The sequence below is a fragment of the Panthera pardus genome, unplaced genomic scaffold (assembly GCF_024362965.1).
Source record: "Panthera pardus isolate Hobbes unplaced genomic scaffold, ASM2436296v1 HiC_scaffold_23, whole genome shotgun sequence".
Classification (NCBI taxonomy): Eukaryota; Metazoa; Chordata; class Mammalia; order Carnivora; family Felidae; genus Panthera; species Panthera pardus.
In genome coordinates this window covers 2,964,904-2,983,698 of record NW_026526799.1, presented here as the reverse complement: position 1 = coordinate 2,983,698, position 18,795 = coordinate 2,964,904, and the positions used below count along the sequence as shown (strand labels likewise).

Genomic DNA, 18,795 nt, shown 5'->3' with positions numbered 1-18,795 from the left:
CCGGCGCGCGCGGGTCAGAGGTCGTGCGCCCGGGAGCCCCGCCCCTAGCGTGCGCGCGCGTCCGGGACCGCAGGGCAGGCGTCGCCGGAGACGCGCGTGGTGTGGCGGGGCCGGTGGCCGAGCGGGGCTGAGCCGGGCGGCCGCAGCTGGTGAGTGCGGGCCTGCGTTGGCCGCCGGCGTCCTCCTCGGCCGGCGGGGGCCCCGGGGGCTCGGGGGGCCGGGGCTAGCGTGGCTGGGAGCGGCCGCCTCCCGCAGCCTTGGGCGCCCCCCCCCCCCCCTCCGCCCACGCCGGGGCCGCCGCCTCCCCGAGCCTGCGGACCCGCGATCCTGGAGACCACGAACGCGGGGCCCCGGGGAGGGGAAGGGAAAGTGCACGGGGTGGGGGGTGGGGGCTTTTTCTTTTGAGAGCAAGGAGAGACTCCAGTGCACCTGTGGGGCCAGTGAGCGTGCGACCCGAAACTTTGTTCGGGCTGGGTAGGCGGTCACACAGCCGGTGCTTTGGTGTCGGGTGAAAGCGAGCGGGGGGTGCTGGGACGAGGGGCTCGGAGAAGGACCGAGGAGCGGAGGGGACAGGTGTCCGCGTCTCCCCTCCCTCCCGCAGGCGCGCATTCCCCGCGTAGGGTCTGCCTCTGGGCAGTTAACTGCTGTCACCGCCCCGACGAGCTGCGTGACTCCTCGCGGCGGTCCAGTCCCGGAAGGGTGAGCCACCTCCGTCCCACAGGCGTGCTGTGGCCTTCGCTCAGAGGCTCGGAGTGGACTTGGATCTGGCCGGGCGTATCCCTTCAACAGGCGTTCACCGGGCGCCTGGGTTAAGGGGCCTGGGAACTCTTGTCAGTTCCCACCATTGGGGAGGGGGGAGGGGGATGTGAGGCTTTGGTGTTTAGCCCATGTGCCATTTGTAACACATCCCTAATTTTTAGTCCCAGGAAAGAAAGGACCATGGTGCTCAATAGTCTGGATAAGATGATCCAGCTGCAGAAAAACACAGCTAACATCAGGAATATCTGCATTCTGGCTCATGTCGACCACGGTAAGACTCCTTGCGGATCGGCTTATTTTCAGTCATTAGGAGGGTGTGTCTGCACATGTGTCAGAGCGGGGAGGGGACGCTGTGGGCCGTTGAGCCTGACGCTTGCGGAGAAGCCAGTATTCCTTTGGAAGGTTGATGTCCGAGGCGCCCCGGCCATAAAAGCGTTTGAAATGAACGCGGCAAACTAGTGATTAGCATTCTTTGGTGCGGTGTATTTCATTGTGTGTTTTTTTTTAAACGAGACCTTGAGGTTTTGTTGTTGTTGTTGTTGTTGTTGTCGAAATAAGCGTTTTTTGTTTTTTGTTTTTCTTTTTAAAATTTTTTTTCCCACGTTTTTTATTTATTTCTGGGACAGAGAGAGACAGAGCATGAACGGGGGAGGGGCAGAGAGAGAGGGAGACACAGAATCGGAAACAGGCTCCAGGCTCCGAGCCATCAGCCCAGAGCCCGACGCGGGGCTCGAACTCACGGACCGCAAGATGGTGACCTGGCCGAAGTCGGACGCTTAACCGACTGAGCCACCCAGGCGCCCCATGTTTGTTTTTTTTTTTTTTTTTTCTTGAAATGGCTTTGTAATCTGAAAAAGTCTAGTCCGGACATAGTGTCTCAGAGCCTGTGTGATGTGATTCTGTTTGACTCGTCGGGTGTTTCTTGAGCGTCTGCTAGATTCGGGGGGGCTTTGCTGCCTGTGTGGGAAGGGCAGAAACCTGTGACTGGGGCAGCAGTGGAGGCCTGGAGGAGATCGGGGGGTCGAGGCAGCACACGGTGAGGGGCAGAGGGTGGACTCCGCGGGTCGGGACAGCTGGAGGGCTGGGAGGGCAGGGATGGGTTAAGAGGTTTCACAGCGTAGTTGGTGTTAAAGGAGACCCTCGCAGGGGGACTCGAGATGGCAGATGGGGACGCGCGTTCCAAGTGGGGACGGCGTCAGTAGGCGAGAAGGGAACGCGTGTGACCGAAGCGCAGGACGCGGGCAGCGCAGAGGTAGCTCGGGGCTGATGGTGCGCCGCTGACACATCCCGTCCTTGCACCACCGCGTTGCTTCCTGCTAAGCGTGCTCTCCCTTTCGCACCCCTTCCTCCTGCAGTAGCCGCAGCCGGCTCAGAGGAGCGGGTGTGGTGGTGAGGGGGTGAGAGGGGAACGTGACGAGGCCGCCTGGGACTGGGATCCGGGGGAGCGCCCCCGCCCTGGAGTGAGACAGCCCGGGTCGGTCGGAACTCCCTTTCAAGTCACCTGGCCCTTGGGAGCGTCAGCGCGCAGCGTCTAGACCGGGAAGACTGGGCCTGCCTTACGGGGCGGAGGGGACGCTGACGAGGAACCCTTGGCAGGTGCCCGCCCTGTCGTGAGTCTGGTGGTTAACGTTTGCCGTTGGGTAGCAGGGAGCCACCGGGAGAGCAGAATAAAGCAGGGCTGTTGTAATCAACACCGTGGGAAGATTGGTCCGGCGGGAGCGTTCAGTGTGGACGGAAGGCAGAGAGGTCCGTTAGGTGGCTGTCGCTGTGGGCGGAACGGCCGCAGCGGAGTAGCGCGGGAGCTGAGAGGGCTGGTGGGGTCGCTTCGTGGGTGACGCCCGCCCACGGGTTTGTGTAGTTGTGCTGCTCCCATTGCGAGGACCTGAGCTTTGACTGAAGTGTGGGTGTGTGTCCACGTCTGTGCATTTGCTTCGTGAATTGAAGCACGTGGCAGGTCAGTGGTGTGTGGTCCCAGGGGTACAGCCAAAGTGCTGCGACACGGTGCTCTCTCGGCACCTGACGTCCTCGGGGAAATCTGCCTGCCAGACCTAGAGTGGTACCCGCTGGACGGCGGGGGAGTGACGCCCCAGGCCTGTGCGCACACACAGTATTTACGCGCCACACGGAGAACGCGGCACGTGTGTTCTTCGGTGCTCCCGCTGACTGCTGTCTGGTTCGTACGGTTACCCATTCCGTGGCTTTGCTAAAATTCTTGGAGTGTACCAGGGACTTGGTTGTCCAAGAAAAGACCCTCCGTTTGTCACTTCAGCCCAGCATTCTTTAAACAGTTATCTGTTTGTTGCACTTCAGACTGTGTAGTCTTTGTAAAGTCTCGCGTGAAACTCAGTGTGTGCCCGAGTCCAGACTTTACCCTGGAGGAGACCCTGGGTGGCCTCAGTGGTAGCTGCGCTGTGGCCGATGTCGTCCGCGGGCTTGCCCTCCGCGGGAGGTGAGGGTGAGCTTCCTGGATTCCTTTGCTCATAAGTGTTTCCCGAAGACGGTTTAACCGGCAAGTGCCAGCTCAGGCCATCCTTGGGGACATGTGGCAGGGTTATATTGTTGTCCCTTGGTGACGTCGTATGCCGTGTACCGTCCAGAGACGGACGTGAGTCTTCTGCCGTCGTGTTGTTCTGGCCACCGAGCGCTTCAGTTTGTGGCATGGCCGTTAGGGCTGTCACACGATGAATGTAGCGATACTTGATCGAGTTCTCGTAGGACAGAGTTTAGGGGCCACGTGGACGCTGCGCGTCACACGTTCTCTCCTGTCGCTGGCATGGTAGTTCGTCTCGTCGCTGAAGAGTCTGCATTTTACTCTGTCGGTTATGCTTCGGTTAAAAAAAAGTTGCTCGATGACTTTTCGGGGGAGGGCGATGAGATCGCGGGTTGGAGCTACAGATTGCCAGCCCTCTGGAGCCCTAGCGTCTGTGTCCTTCCCGGTGACACTCCGTGCAGACAGACTCTTCGAAATGCTTATTATGTCTTAACTTCACTCAGTACAGGTAACTGGGAAATCTTGGCTTAAGCAGTTCTTAAGGTCAGAAATTAATTCTGTAGATACGATACATCACCCTTCCTCTTTAGCAAAAGTAATAGATTTGAATTACTATTGTTATCTTAACAGGAAAAACTACTCTGGCCGACTGTCTTATATCTAGCAATGGGATCATCTCCAGCCGCTTGGCAGGCAAGGTAAGTAGTTGCATTCGATGAAGTCTTGTTGCCTTTCGCTAGGTAGCAGCTGTCCGCAGTGTGATGTATTCGTAGACATCCAGGAAGAGTGCAAAGCCCAGTTTAGGTGTCTGAGAAGCTGCTCGTCTGTTTAGCAAGGTAATATAGACGTTGAGAAAGGTACTTTATGTTGCTGTGTAGTAATATGTCATAAATGCAGAAATGAGTTTTTGTAACAAGTCCGGTGACGGCTGGCCCAGCTGTGGAAGCTCTCACAGAGCGTGAGGTTCTGTGGACGACGAGTGTGTGGTTTGGGGAGACGCCGGCAGGTGGGGGAGCACAGTGGACAAAGGGGATCGGGGCTGATTTGGGTGCTGTCCTCGATTCAGGGGGAGCATTTGCCTGGAGGCCCCAGGAGAGGAAAAGTCCTGGTGGAGAGAATGCCGGATTCCGGAAGAACTTGAAGGCAGCTGGAGTCTGAGGGTCATGATGAAAATAGTGTCTTAGGAAATGAAATTAAAGAGATCTTTGTTTGTAGCTGCGAGGGTAAGTTACTCGCAGTAGAAAAATAGAGCAGTTCCTTCCCCCAATGAGTTGAGGATATGATCAGTGGAGTTGATCCCAGAGCTGGCATTTCCGATGTGTAGGGAAGAGACGAGCCTCTCCACGCATTGTCCTCGGACAGTTGGTTGTCTGCGGGGAAAATAAATAAAATTGGACTTCTCCTTAACACCGCACACAGAAATCAGCATGTAATTGAAACAGTCGGATGTGAGAAGCAAAATTATAAAACTTGGGAAAAGAATATAGGAAAGTACTTCTGTGACCTCAAGAGAAGGTTTCGTCAATGAGACGAAGAAGTACGTCCCGTTACGTAGGTTTGATCAACTCGAGTACGTTGCAACTAAGAACATCTGTTCATCAGGAAATGCCATAAAAAGAGTGAGAAGACAAGCCTGGTAAGTGGGAGAAAATAGTAATAACACATAATTGACAAAGGTCTAATATTCAGGGACTGTAAATAACTTCTGTCCGGAACAGAACAAGTCTGTAATATAACCATTAAAAAGATGGACAAAAATCTTGAACAGGAAGCTCCCAGAAGAGGAATGCCACATGGCCAGTGTGGCAAACTAGGATACTCAACCCCACTGACAGTCGGAGAGATGTAAATTAAAAAAATAATCATTTATCATCGTTTATCAGTATTTGTTTATCGTTGATCATGGAAAAAGGAGTGAAGGCTCCTGATGCTTCTAGAGATCTTCGGTTTCAGTGTTTGCCCAGACTTCGTCAGACAGCCTAGGAGCAGGGAGAGAACGACCGGCCCCCGCGTGCTACATGCCGGGGAGGGCGTGCGGAACCGGAATGCGCGCGGAACGTGGTGCTGTCTCTCGGGGCGTCCGCTCTCTTCCCTTGGCAGCTCACCTTCCTCACCCCCTCCCCACGTTAAAAAGCTACGAAGGGCTTTTAGTTTAAAAATGATGTGTTTAAAGCACAAGTCCAGCTCAGACCGTCTTAGTGTCAGCATTTCACTGGGAAGTAAGGACGCGTATGTTGCATTTTGCAGTTAAGGTACATGGACAGCAGAGAAGACGAACAGGTTCGAGGGATCACTATGAAGTCGAGTGCCATTTCCCTACATTATGCCAAAGGTAAATCAATCTGTGTTTTAAAGAAAAATAGTTTGTCTCTTCGGTGTCCTCCTTTCTGTTTCCGGATTAAGCGTACGCTTCCGTTTCCGTGCTTTGTACTCCGCGAATTTCCTTCTGGCCTCTGATGATCTGATGCCAGAGTCAGGCTGTCCAGACTCGGATGCAGATGGGGACCTCTGACCGGCCCGAGGGTGAAGAGCTGGCAGTTCACACCTGCCCACGTCCCCCCAGGTGATCGGACGGATTTCTCCACCAGGAGGGTCGCAAGGCCTTAGCCTTCCATTCCTGGCTGGATCCTTCTTCTGTCCTGTGGCCTCAGTACTGGCTTTAGAATCTTACTCGCTTGGGTTGCCATGTCCGTTACAGTTTGCTCTCCCCTAAATCGGGATGTCGTTTTGACGGTAACACTTGCAGAACTGATGTGACAGAAGTAGTCATACAAGTATATGACATACATGTGAATACTCACCAAAAAGCCTGTGTTAGTAAAAATAATGCCGACAACCTTCGTGTCTGCCTTTGGAAAATGGCCAAGTAAACTGATACATCCGTGCTGTGAAACGCACGCAGCTGTGCAAACCACTGTTTGATCTGTATGTTATCGTGTAGAAAAAATGTGTTGACAAAAGCAAGTTGCAGAGTAAATATGTGTAAGATGGGAGTGTGTTTTGGGAATAAAATACCAAGCGTGCAGATAAAGATGTCTGGAAGGCAACGTACCGAAGCCTTAACGCCAGTATCCGCGTTATGTGAAACTTAGTTTTCAAAACGTTTACTTTTGTACCATTTGGAAGTTTTACACAAAATGTGTATTTTTTTAATTAGAAGAAAATAATAAAGCTCTGTTTCATTTCCCTAATGGATCTGTGGTTCGTCTTCCGCAGTGTTCTATGTCTGACACTGACTCCCAGGAATATTCTGGGAGGTGTGACCGTATTGTCTTTGACGCCGGTCTTTAAAATAGTTTTGTGCTAAACCAGCCCTGAAGCTCTTGGGTATTCTTGGTGAATTCCACGTGTTTAATATTTAAAGTAACGGCTTCTGTTTTTAAAACTACCTCTCACGTTTTAAAAGGTATGTCCTCCTCCTGTGAGCCAGCCAGTGGGGCAGCGCTCCGTTTATTTGCCACCTCCCCTTATTTTTATAGACCTCACGAGCTTTGCAGCCTGCCTTTTTCCACACTCGGACCGTTCGTCTCTCTTTCTTGGATGATTCCTCTCGGGTCAGCTTCTGGGTTCTGTCTCCAGGTCCTCCACCCCCTTTTGCAAGCGTCACGGTTTACTTTCTATCGATACCACTCGCCCGTTCCAGTGCACTGGTCCCTCTGGTTTCGTGCGGGAGGAGACCGGCTCTGGGGCCCTGGAGGTTGAATGGTCTGCCCTGCGTTTTGTTCAGCTCTGACCTTGGGCGCCTCACTCCCAGACTGTTTTCGATGCGCTCCCTTGGCCACACAGAACCGAGGCTTAAGCCCGCATGTGCTGCGGAGGGTTGGCTTATTGAAAGAATGTGTGTGCTATGACGTGGGAGAAATGTTCCTGAAAGCTGAAAACCAGGCGTGTTAATTGGAGTGACGGCTCATAGAAATGGAAGGCAGACGTTGATTCTGGCTCCCAGACGGCCCCGGGTACCGTTGGGACAAGTTAAGGCTCTTCCCTCTGCGGCTCCACCGTTAGGTACCCTTGGCTTTTGTTCTCCGTCTTTGTCTCTGTTACCCTGTGAGTCTTTTCTCTGTCACAGCTTTTCCCTCCTCTCAGTGTCCCCGTCTGCAGAAACTCCCCTCGGCCTGAACTCTGTTTTTTCATCCCGTTTCTGTTGCTTACTGCTGCTTTCTCTTGTGTTTCCGATCGCACATTCTCAGGAGCAAGACGTGGCCGGGCTCGTCTGTTCTGCCAGGCCCGGGCAGAGGTGGCTCCTGTGGATGGGCCACCCGCGGGTCGGACGGCCGCCTCCTAGTCTGACTAGTGCCGATGGGAGTGCGGAGTCATAAGGTGTCAGCTGTGTCTCTCTGGGAGCGTGACTGCCGGGCGGGGGCTCTGGCGTAGACATTTGTCACACCTGACGGCTGGTGCGCAGTCTCCTCTCCACACGTACAAAGAGTGGGGCCCGTGCCCTCAGACGCCTCAGACACGAGATACGCTCCTATCTGTGTCTCGGTCCTGATTCTCTGCAAGAGGGTGTTCCTGCCGTGAACGTGGGGCCATCCGAGGGGGACCTCCTCCCGGAGGAGGGAAACCTGATGGTGAAGAAACTCCACGGGTGGTTTTTGTTTCCTGTGTCTGCCCCTTCTTGCTGCCCCCCTCCAAATAAACTCTTAATTAACATTTAGCACAGAGATTCTTTTCTAAGTGCTTTCTGGTTCTGACACTTGATCTAACCGGCTTTCAAAAATTTTTTCAAATCCTTACTTGGATCGAAAGAGTATTTTTCTAGTTTAAAGTAAGTAAATAGGCTTACAAAACCCAGGCATGTATTAGAAATGCTGTTGAAAACCCAAGCATGTTCTAGAAGGTGATACAGTATCACCTTCTATATCGTCCTCCAGGGACCCAATTCTTCCTTGAGAAGAAGATGGAGCCTCCTGTCTTTACCTTTGTCACCAAAGTTTGCTTCAAGGGTCGGGACCATGTTGTTAAACCTTGTTATTTTCCTTTTTTGTATCTCTCTTTGTGTCCTTCCCACAGGGATATCGTACATTTACCCGGTCAAGAGTTAGGACATACTCCTGGCAATGTACTTTCTATAAAAAAAAAATTCTAAGGGGATGTAATTCCTTTGAATCGTTTAGCCTAGAGTTCAGATAAAGATGAGAGAGATGTCTTTAAGTGGGTCAGATAATTTGAAATTCGTGGACTGTTCTTTGAAGAGTCTCAAGGCATTTTTGCTTTCATTCCTGTTCTATAGCCATTCTTTATACCGGTACATAAATATTGCTGTCCTAGGACTTCTGAAATGAAGTGTTCATTCCAATTCATCTTTTTAAAAATTCTAAGTAAATTGGGGTGCCTGCGTGGCTCCGTTGGTTAAGCCTCCGACCGTTGATCTATGCTCAGGTCATGATCTCATAGTTCGAGGGATCGAGCCCCGAGTGGGGCTTTGTGCTGACAGTGCAGAGCCTGCTTGGGATTCTCTCTCTCTCCCTGTGTCTCCGCCCCTCCTCTGTGCTCTCTCTCGCTCGCTCTCTCAGAATGATAAACTTTAAAAAGAAAATTCTAAATAAATTTACACGTGTCGCATTTGTGTGTATTATAGAAAATTCTATACGTTATGGAACACCCGAATGAAATAAAAATCACTCCAGTTTTACCACGTTATGTTTTCACATTTTACGTCCAATCCAGCCGTACTCGTGTGTGTGTGCGTGCGTGCGTGCATAGATGCACATGCAGGCTGTGAGGTCTCTAACTAAAGTTCCCCCCCAAATGAGGAACTACTTACTACAGTACCAGTCAGATGTGATTATCACCGTATTCCCGGTTCTTGAGGTGGTGTTGGTGCGGACACCTCTAGGTGAGCAAGGCCATCCGGGTAGGCCCATTAAGGGCTAGGGAGTGCATTGTGCCCACGTGTGAAATACCCCGTAACCTCCAGGCGGGGACGGATGCCATTCAGCCGCAGCAACTGATGCTCTGTGGGAGTCTTTTTCAAGAAAGGGTGGCACTGAGATTTTGGTAAAATCTTCCAATTTTTAAACTACTGGCAACTTAAAATTCTTTTAAACGCCACGTAGAACAAATTGTAGTGGACTTTAATTCTCAGGCTTTCTGTTTGTAACGTGAGGCGTACGCTAGCTGACAGCCTGGTTCGGTGGGACTTTCCGGATCCAGCCGGGAGGCAGCCACGTGTGGCTCGGAGGCCAAGAATAGGCAGGGCGTTGTGCGCGCTCACCTGCTCTTAATCTCCAGAGACCAGGCCAGGGGAGGGGACTCGTGCCACCCACCTTCACACGAGGCCAGCATGCACCACAAGGTTCTTCTCACTCAGACGCAGTAGCTTCCCTTTCCTTCCGGAAATGTGAACATCAACCCACAGTCCCGATGGTTGTCCTCGTTGTGGGACGGAGGCTGGGAGGGACGGGCTCCGTTGTCCCTTGCTTGACTGCAGGTCAGACATTTTCCTCTTAAGATAACGCTTTTCTTTGTGAAGCATTCCGTTGGTGGCAGGCGTAAGAAAGTGGGTGCGTGGGATCCTGGGCCGGAAGCCTCAGATACGGGATTTTGTGTGATCGTCACAGTGGCCCTGGAGACACGTACTACCCTCGTTTTACATACGTACCGAGTGGAGTTCGCGGAGTTTCAGGAACTTTCCCGGGGAGAGAGTGGCTAGCATGGGGCAGTGGTCCTGGGAACCACGTGCTTACGCCCCCAGCTCGCTCAGCTGGGCCCGGGTCTGGAGGAGGCGGGTCAGTGCAGACCGTGGCCGGCGGCTCCCGAGGCCGGCGGCTCCCGTCCACGAGGGATCGCGGGGGCTACGTACAGATGTCTGGGGCCAGCGTCAACCACGTGCCCGCTGCGCTCGGTCACTGCCCTCGATGGAAGCCTCTCCAGTGTCTCTTCCGCACGTTTCTGTGGCTTTACCGCCCTCCGTCAGCCTCCCTCTGCTCCTTTCCTTCCCGAAACTTACACTCTGCAGACGTTCCAAGGGAAACCGGCATCCCTGCCTCCTTGCCGTCTTGTCGTTGCCAATCTCTCCGCCGCCTCCAGGCTGTTTTCCCAGGACACTGCCCTGCCTGTCCTTCTTTCCGGTGAACGCTGCTCCTTCCTCCCGCATCTGTCTCTGGGGTGAGACGCGGGGTTGCCATTCTCTTCGTTCCCTGGTCCTAGTTCAAAGCTTAATTCTTCCAGCCTTGTTTTAACACCCCATCTCTTTTGAGACTCATCCCGTCTAACCGCTCTCGTCTTTCTTGTCCTAGTCGGCTCCTGATGACGGTGCCTGCTTGTTAGTGACTTTGGGGCCTGGCTCATAATTTCCCTTTTTACCCAAATCTGTCAAGTTCACCTTCACCGTGCCCGACAGTGGCGTCTCCGGCAGCGTGGGCTCCTGCTTCTCCACCCGCTCGCTGTCGGGGCTCCTTTCTAGATTGTAGCCTTGCCTGGAACTGCCCATGGTGACGTTTCAGGATCGAAGGCTCCCTTGCCCCCAGTCCTGATTCTCTCCCGCTCTCACCTGTGTGGTCAAGCACCCATTCTCTGACTTGATGATGTTCACGAGTGCCCTTCATTCACTCCCGGCCTCTGACAGCCCGGATTTGTCATTCTGCCGGCAGTCTCTCCAAGGTCCTCGGTGTCTTTGCTCCCTCGGCCTTCGGTCTTACTTCTCCTGGCAGAACTCTGATCCTTGACACAGCCAGCTCTACACCTTTTCCTCCCATCCCGGCTGGGGTCCCGGCCGGTCCGCGGGGCTGTGGCACTTCCCTCTCTCCTCTTCCCTCTCTCCTCTGCCGGGTCTCGTGCGTTCTCTCCCGCAGGCCATTGGAACCTCCTTCTGGACCCCCGCCCACCTCCCTTCCCCTCCCTCAACCTCAGCTGGCATCCTTACCTGCTGGGTCCCACAAATGGAAAAGATTCAGCTGCTTGCCAGCTGAAATTTGCCACACCTCAAAACGTAATGGTAGTAGTTTGGTTGTTTTTTTTTTAATGTTTATTTTTGAGAGAGAGAGAGAGAGAGAGAGAGAGACACAGACACAGAATCCGAAGCAGGCTCCAGGCTCTGAGCTGTCAGCACAGAACCTGACGCGGGGCTTGAACCCACAGACCACGAGATCATGACCTGAGCCTAAGCCGGACGCTCAACCGACTGAGCCACCCAGGCACCCCAAAATGTAATGGTATTTGTACCTTTGCTTACTCTTCTCCTGTTACCACGAAAGGGCTGTGCTCTGGACTTGGGTCCTATGGAGTGTCTTCTCTCCTGTAACTTCATCCTCTCTGCTTCCAAGGATGCTCAAGGCTGCCTCATCTTTAGAAAGATGACGTTCATACATCCTTCTAGCCCCACGTCCCCTGTGCTGTCCTGGTCAAAGGTGTGCTGCTGTCACTCAGCTCCTTGACCCTGGGACCCGCACCTTATTCGTGGCACATACGACCAGTAAAATTGAGTAAGAGGCCATGGTCCCTGACCTTCCCTCCAGGGTGAAGTAAACAGATTCCAAGCAAGTTGCCAAGTTTGGAACCCTTACGTAGGTTCCGAGAAACGAACGTCGACCTTTTTCTTATACAAGGCTTCTTTATCCTGGTTCCTACTCATACATCCTTTTGAGCGAAAATGCCAGTGATGGACGAATCAAGACGGCGTGGACGTGTCGTTACTAGATTTACTCCCCCACGCAGCAGGGTTTCAAAGGTGGAGAAGCTCTCCGTGATGTCAGTTCAGGATGTGGCCACGGGCTGAGCTGCGGTGTCGGTGGGCACACGCAGAGCCCAGGGCCGGTGAGGTAAAGCGTAGCCAGGGGAGGCCCACGTGTGGTCTGACCCGTTTCTTGCTGGGAGGAGTCTGGAGAGGACTTCGGGATGGGCCGTGCGGCAAGAAGCCTCATTTGTCGGCCATTCAGGGTTGCATGTGGATCACTGTTTCCTCCCTCCTCCCTAAACCACCTCACGTTTGACATTTTTGCTGGCGGGGTCAGCCACCCGTGATCTCTTCCTGTAGCAGCCTTCTCATGAGCGCACGCTCAGTTCTCCTGCTGGGACCTGTTCCCTTGTCAGCAGATGGGAGAGAAAATGCATCGCGTGGTTCCGTGAAATAAGCCATATCGGTTGATCTTACATGATTTTATGCATTAATTTAAGATATAAAAAGGGACGACTGTGGGATCTCCTGTGGAAGCCTGTGGCTGCCATATAGTTGGGGTAAATTCATGTCCGTGAGTGTTCCGTGTTCTAGGCGATGTCCTCAGAAACACGGTCTCATGGCCCCGGTTCTGCCTGTATTCCCGACACTTCTGTTGTGGGAAGTAGCATTCTCCCGGTGTGCTGGGGCATAAAGACGCCTGTGCGATGCGCACATCATCGTCCACGAGAGGAGTGTGTCTCTTCCTTCGTTTGAAGGCACGTTTTCTCTCCTCAGCTTTCCGTGTGTGTGTTGGCCAACATCTCCAGTGTTTTGGGGATTGAATGTGGCCTCACGGGAAGTTTCCCTCTTCGCAGGGATCTTTGGCAGGTGCTCGTGACAGATGTGCGTCTTCAAATGAAACGATGATCCGTGGTGCTTTAAAACTGGAGGACTCACGGGCAAGGGAGACATTATTTTCCCATAACTCCCTAATGGCAGAAATTTTGTGGGAGGTGCCTCCCATGATTAACTTCAGGTCTTCCAACTTTTTCTTTTCCCCAGTTGCCTGGAACATTTAAAAAAAAAAAAAAAAAAGGATTGGTGCTCTGCTGATTAGACCAGTGCCTGAAATGAAGGAGCATATTTTGGAAGGCCGGGGATGGATGGTTTAATGCTTTAGCAGGAGTCCGTCCTGTGCACAGCTTCAGGACTGAGGGACAAATCAGAAAGATCATTTAGGGGGTGCCTGGGTGGCTCAGTCGGGCATCTGACTTCAGCTCAGGTCATGATACCACATTCCATGAGTTCGAGCCCCATGTCGGGCCCTGTGCTGACAGCTCGGAGCCCGGGGCCTGCTTCGGATTCCGTGTCTCCCTCTCTCTGCCCCTTTTCTGCCCAGGGAAACAAGTCAGGGAGGCACAGTGTGGCTGAAGACAGCGGACCAGTTGTGCTTACTGGCTTTCTTCCCCCTCTGAGGGACATTGGATTTCTTTTCCCTACTTTTGACATTGAGTTTGAAGGTATTAAGATGAAAATAGTTGTTGCCAGTCAGAGACCGGCCCTGTGCTGAGCTCGGCACTCGTCAGCCATGTGACTGAGGAGGGCGCTGGTCTTCCCCATCAGACACACCGGGGAGGTCGGACAGGCTTCTGTGTTGCAGGGCTCCTCGAGCCTTTACTAGGGTGTATGTGCGTGGTGAGCCTCTTCCTCACCCCTCCACCCTGCCACCGCATTTCCCAAAGGGTTTTGATCACGCACTTTTTTTCCCACGTATGCAAGTGAAAACACTTGGTGTATTCCTAGCTTTCTGTTGTTTTCTAGATCTGGACTTGCTGTCCCTGAATGAGTTTCAGGGGGTCTGGATTTAGATGCCTCATTAGAGGAGTATAGACAGACAGATGGCTAGATAGATAGGTATGTTTGTTTTTTCTGGGTGCTATCTCGAAGTTCTGTAACCCCAGTAAAAGGCAAGAGCCCGAGGAAGGAAGCCCGAGGTTTCTCTGGGAGTGCATTTTTAAATTCTGGAAAGAACCTGACAGCAGACACGGTCTCTGCAAGTTCTGGATCCGATCCGGGTATTCCCAGGCTTCAAGGTGCTTACGGTTGTCCCACACTGGAGTCTGGAGTTCATCCAAATGAACGAGCCGGGGTTCCCCAGCTGCACAACATAAAGGAGTCAAGACCTCCGTGTCAGACAGACCTGGGCGTGTTTCTGGCCAGCTACTCAGTGACCTTGGGTACCTACCTCTCCTCCCTTCAGGGGCGTGCTTCTCTAGGAAATGAAGGGTTAGGCTAGGAGAATGCAGAGAGATTTTAGGCGTCTCACGGCTTCTGTTTCACGTGACGGGAGCTGATAGGACCCTGGACTCCCTTGCCGCTGCTCATTTTCCTCTGGCTTATTCTATAGAGGGCATGGGCTTATCCCAGAGGGTGCTGTGAGTCCTGACAGTAAGGCCCCACTGAGGCCCGGGGGCCACTGCCCCAGGGCCCGGGGTCTTTGACAGCTTTGGTCTTCTTTGGAGCTGTCCAGGTCCTCTGTCTGCTCGGAGCCCTCCCCGGTGGGGGCGGTGGAGCCAGAAATCCGTGTAAAGCAATTTGCACGAGAAGACCGGGAACACGTTGCGGGTGGGGATGTGTAAGAAGCAGCCTGTTGCTAATTGATGGCGGTCTCTCCCACTGAGCCCCAGTGCGCCTTGAAATCCTTAACCCGGTGCTCAGAAGTCCCCGACCGGTGGAGTCTGGGCAGGAGAGATGAACCTGGTGCCGTCCTGAGTGGGGTGGTTAAAGTATGTGTTTGGAGTCTGCCAGGTTTAACTGCCACACGACCGTTTTAAACTCTTTGATCTCAGGCGGTTTTCCTTGGATTGCATTCTACCTAGAAGTCCTTGAGAAGGACGCTGAGCTCTTCTGTGCCCGAGTTTCCTGCTCTGTGAAATCGGGCTCGTGGTAGCGACAACCTCAAAGGGTGGTGGGCTGGTAAACGCAGGACAGTGTGTGTAGAATGCTTGGGGCGGAGCCAGGCCTTGAGAGACCAAGGACAGGGGCCCTGGCCGTGCCCCCTGTGGTGGTGGTCACTCTTAGCCCCGTCCCCTGGGGCGCAAGGCACGTCGTCGGTGTTCCAGCTGGATGGGGGGGAAACGGGTCTAAATGGCCTTCCAGGTGTAAGTCCGGCCCTTGGGTTCCGGAGTAGTTCTGGAGCCCGTGGTTTCTTTAATTGCGATCTGGCGTGACATGTCTGTGCCCTAGGGTGACTCATCGTCCTGGCCTGTCTGGAACTGACTTAGGGGTGTTAATGGGATGTGGGACTGACTTGGGGTGTGATAGAACAGGGACTTTCAGGGCTTGGGACAAATCGCACGGTCATCGCCCTGCTAAAAGCTGAATGGTCTTCTTCCTCGTGAGGCCTCAAGGGGGTGATCCGCGTGTGCCCGCGGCACGTAGCACACTGCTCGGCGCGTAGTGACTCCCCGGATTTGCGTGTCTAAGTCTCAGATTCACACCCTGCTCTCTGCGAGCTTGTAGGGAAGCAGCGGCCACGTGCTTCGTGTCTTTTTGAGTCGGCATTTCCTGTGTGGGCCCCTCTTGACCAGCTTTTACACCCAGGCGTCGTTTTCTGCCGGTCTCCACTTCCAACCTGTAGAGCGAATGTGGTAATGTTCACCTCACGGGGCCCTGCTGAGGGTTCAGTAACGTGGGATTGCGCGTCCTGAGGCCCGACTAGCACAGTGCCTGGCTCACGGAAGCCCTTAGTAAGCGGCCCCTTTTAGAAGAACGAAGTCCGGCAACGTTAGGGAGAGATGCCCCTTGGGGTCGGAGGTCCGTCGGTGGGAACCCCCACGTCGGGGCGATGGTGGTGGGTCGACCCGTTTGGCTTCTTTAGCTCTACTGTGTCTCGCGGCCCCTTTCTCATTGTGAATGCCCGGGAGGGAGCGCTGTGTGCCCGCACGACGGAAAATGTGTGTTTTCTGGCTCTGTTGCAGGTGGTGAGGACTACCTGATTAACCTCATAGACTCTCCAGGACACGTGGACTTCTCCTCCGAGGTGTCCACGGCCGTGCGCGTGTGTGACGGCTGCATCATCGTGGTCGATGCTGTGGAAGGAGTCTGCCCACAGGTAGTAGGTCCTGATGTGGGGATCTGTCACTGAGTGAGGAGGGCGGGGCCGGGGGGGAGGGACTCCGCACGGACGGCTCTGTGCCATTCTGGACATTCTGCTGGCGGTAAGTTGGCTGTACGTTTCATTCGAGAACGTTCTGTGATGGAGTCAGTCACCCGCATCTTGAAGGGATCATAGCGACGATGACCGTCCCTTTCAGTACTTGGCAGTGTCTACGATGCCCTCTCAGGATCCGGCCAAGTCTGGGGGTGTTGAACTTGAGGAGGATTCTCATGAGAGGTCGTCGATGGCAAGAGGCCAATCCAGCTGTCCCCCGCGTGAGATTCTCTTCTGTGGGCTTCTTGGGCTGTGGTTCTACCCCCGCCACCTCCCCCCCCCCCACCCCCTCCCTCTCCCCCCGCCTCAGTGGGAAAGGAGGGGGTGTGTGGTGGGACACCTGGCCTTTACGGTAGCTCTCCAGGCTCGGTTCTTATAAGGCCTTGTTTGGAGGCCTTACGTTTTATCTTATAAAACGCCGTCACCTTTGTATCCTACTTCTTAACATACCCTCGTACGTTTTACTATTAAAAAAATTTTGGGGCACCTGGGTGGCTCAGTCGGTTGAGCGTCCAACTTTGGCTCAGGTCACGATCTCGTGGTCTGTGAGTTCGAGCCCCTCGTTGGGCCCTGTGCTGACGGCTCGGAGCCTGGAGCCTGCTTCGGATTCTGTGTCTCCCTCTCTCTCTGCCCCTCCCCTGCTCATGCTCTGTCTCTGTCTGTCACAAAAATAAATAAAACATTAAAAAAAAATTAAAAAAAAAATATTTTTAAGTTTATTATTTTTGAGACAGTGTGCAAGCGGGGGAGGGGCAGAGAGGGGGAGACACAGAATCCGAGGAGGCTCCAGGTTCTGAGCCATCAGCACAGAGCCCGACGCGGGGCTCGAACTCACGGACCGCGAGATCATGACCTGAGCTGAAGTCGGCCGCTTAACCGACTGAGCCACCCAGGCGCCCCAATATTTTTAAAGAAGGATAATAAAAGGTTTAAATTACTCAGATGGAGGAAATTTGATAATTGCAAGAAGTTGTGCCGTAATTGTCCTGTTGCTTCCCCTCCGAGCCCTGAGGGCTCAGGTCCCCCGACTTGACTTGCGAGACAGAGCCTTCATCTCTGTCCTGAAAGGATAGTGGTGTTAATGCACCTGACTTCAGAATAGCAGAGCAGCGGTTCGCTCTGAGAGGGGATTGTGGGCAGGGAGGTGTGCGTGGGCCTCCTGGGGGAAGGCTCTGTTTTTGGGGGCCTGTGTGTTGGCAACATGAGCATTTGTTTTCTAGTTGTTCAGAAAAGTGTGTGCGTGTGTATAATTCCACCAAACTCTGCTATTTTCTGCACAACTTACCCTTCTTAAATAACTTGTCAGTTCCGCAAAGGCAAAGACCGTTTCTTGTCTGTAGCTCTTTCCCTCTGTGTCACGGACACAGAGTCCGTGCTAAGTGCTTAGGGAGCGCACCTGTGTGAACGGTGTTGTCTGAGTTGTGATAAAGGAGTATGCAAATGAGCTGATTGTTAATCAGGGTCTTTTAAGGTGCTTTAATTATTTCGAATCGTGAGTTTCACATTTTCTTTTCTGTTTTCACCAGACACAAGCCGTTCTGCGACAAGCCTGGCTTGAGAACATCCGTCCGGTTTTAGTGATTAATAAGATAGATCGCCTGATAGTGGAGCTGAAATTCACCCCCCAGGAGGCCTATTCTCACCTCAAGAATATCCTAGAGCAGGTATTTCATCCTTCCCTTCCACGTTTTAAAACTCGGGGCTCAAAGAAGAGTTGTAAGGAAGTTGATAAGTTGAGAATAACGCGTTGCCACAGAACTTCACTTTTACGCAGCGTTTCCATCTGAGATCCCCATGTGTTGGAGTCCTCGTGCTGCAACAGGGGACACGGGACACGCCTCCCCTCAGGAGCCCCTCCGTCTCCTGGAGGCATCCTCGGGTACAAATCGTGGATAATAGGATTAGTGCTGTCCTTTAAAATCTTGTAGTTTAGTTCCAAACTGAAGCAATATTAGGAGGCTTTTCTTTTTTTTTTTTTTTTTTTGTTTGTTTTGTTTTTTTAGCATCTGTTTTTCGATAACATTTTACCCAGTCATTCATTTATTTCCCCAGCCGACATTTACATAGCTGCGTGTTGAACGGTGAATTCTGGGATGTCCTTTATGTGATAGGGGTGCGAATGTGACTACAGGTCAGGATCCCTGTTTTCGAAGATCTCGCAGCGGTGGGGAGGCTTTAAGGAGAACTTTGGAGAACATGCGAAGCCCCAGGCGTGGTTTTGAGGGCCACCACACCCAGACTGGGTCAGGAGCGGGGAGGGTCAGGCAGAGTGGCAGCAGAAGCTTCAAGATGGAAAAAGGCGGGGATATGGCCGGGGCGTTCAGGAAAGAGGGGATGAGATGTGCAAGGTTGTAAACGCCAGAAAGCACGATACGCTGGTCCTACCTGGAGAACGAGATCGCGTGCGGCAGAGGCAGGAGGTGGGAGTCGGAAGGGATCGGGGGCTTGGATTATGGCGACCCTCGTGTGCCAGGCGTGAGGCTTTGAACTTCGTTCAGGACGGTGGGGCACCCCTGAGGAGGCCAACTGAGAGTATTTCTCGGCCGGAGGGAGGAGACGATCAGAGTAGAGCGGCGCAGGAGAGTGGCTCAGTGGATCCGGTGCCCCCTGGAGGCGGATCGGCGTGGCCCCGCCCGGGCCAGCGGCCTTTGCAGCCGTGAACGGGCTGACAGGTTGGAATTGGGGTAGCTTGCAGGATTTCTGAATAAAATGTTCCATTTTCTCTCTGCGGTA

At 53.3% G+C, this 18,795-nt stretch overlaps 1 protein-coding gene across 1 annotated transcript in view; it reads left to right on the top strand.

The window, feature by feature from the left end:
* The first annotated feature begins 33 nt into the window (after nt 1-33).
* EFL1 (elongation factor like GTPase 1) overlaps nt 34-18,795 on the top strand; it is a 121,202-nt gene continuing 102,440 nt past the window's right edge. The window contains 6 exon segments of the mRNA XM_019460423.2: nt 34-149; nt 921-1,030; nt 3,881-3,948; nt 5,498-5,582; nt 15,830-15,963; nt 17,589-17,726. Coding sequence (XP_019315968.2) covers nt 940-1,030; nt 3,881-3,948; nt 5,498-5,582; nt 15,830-15,963; nt 17,589-17,726 — 516 coding nt within the window. The 5' untranslated portion in view covers nt 34-149; nt 921-939.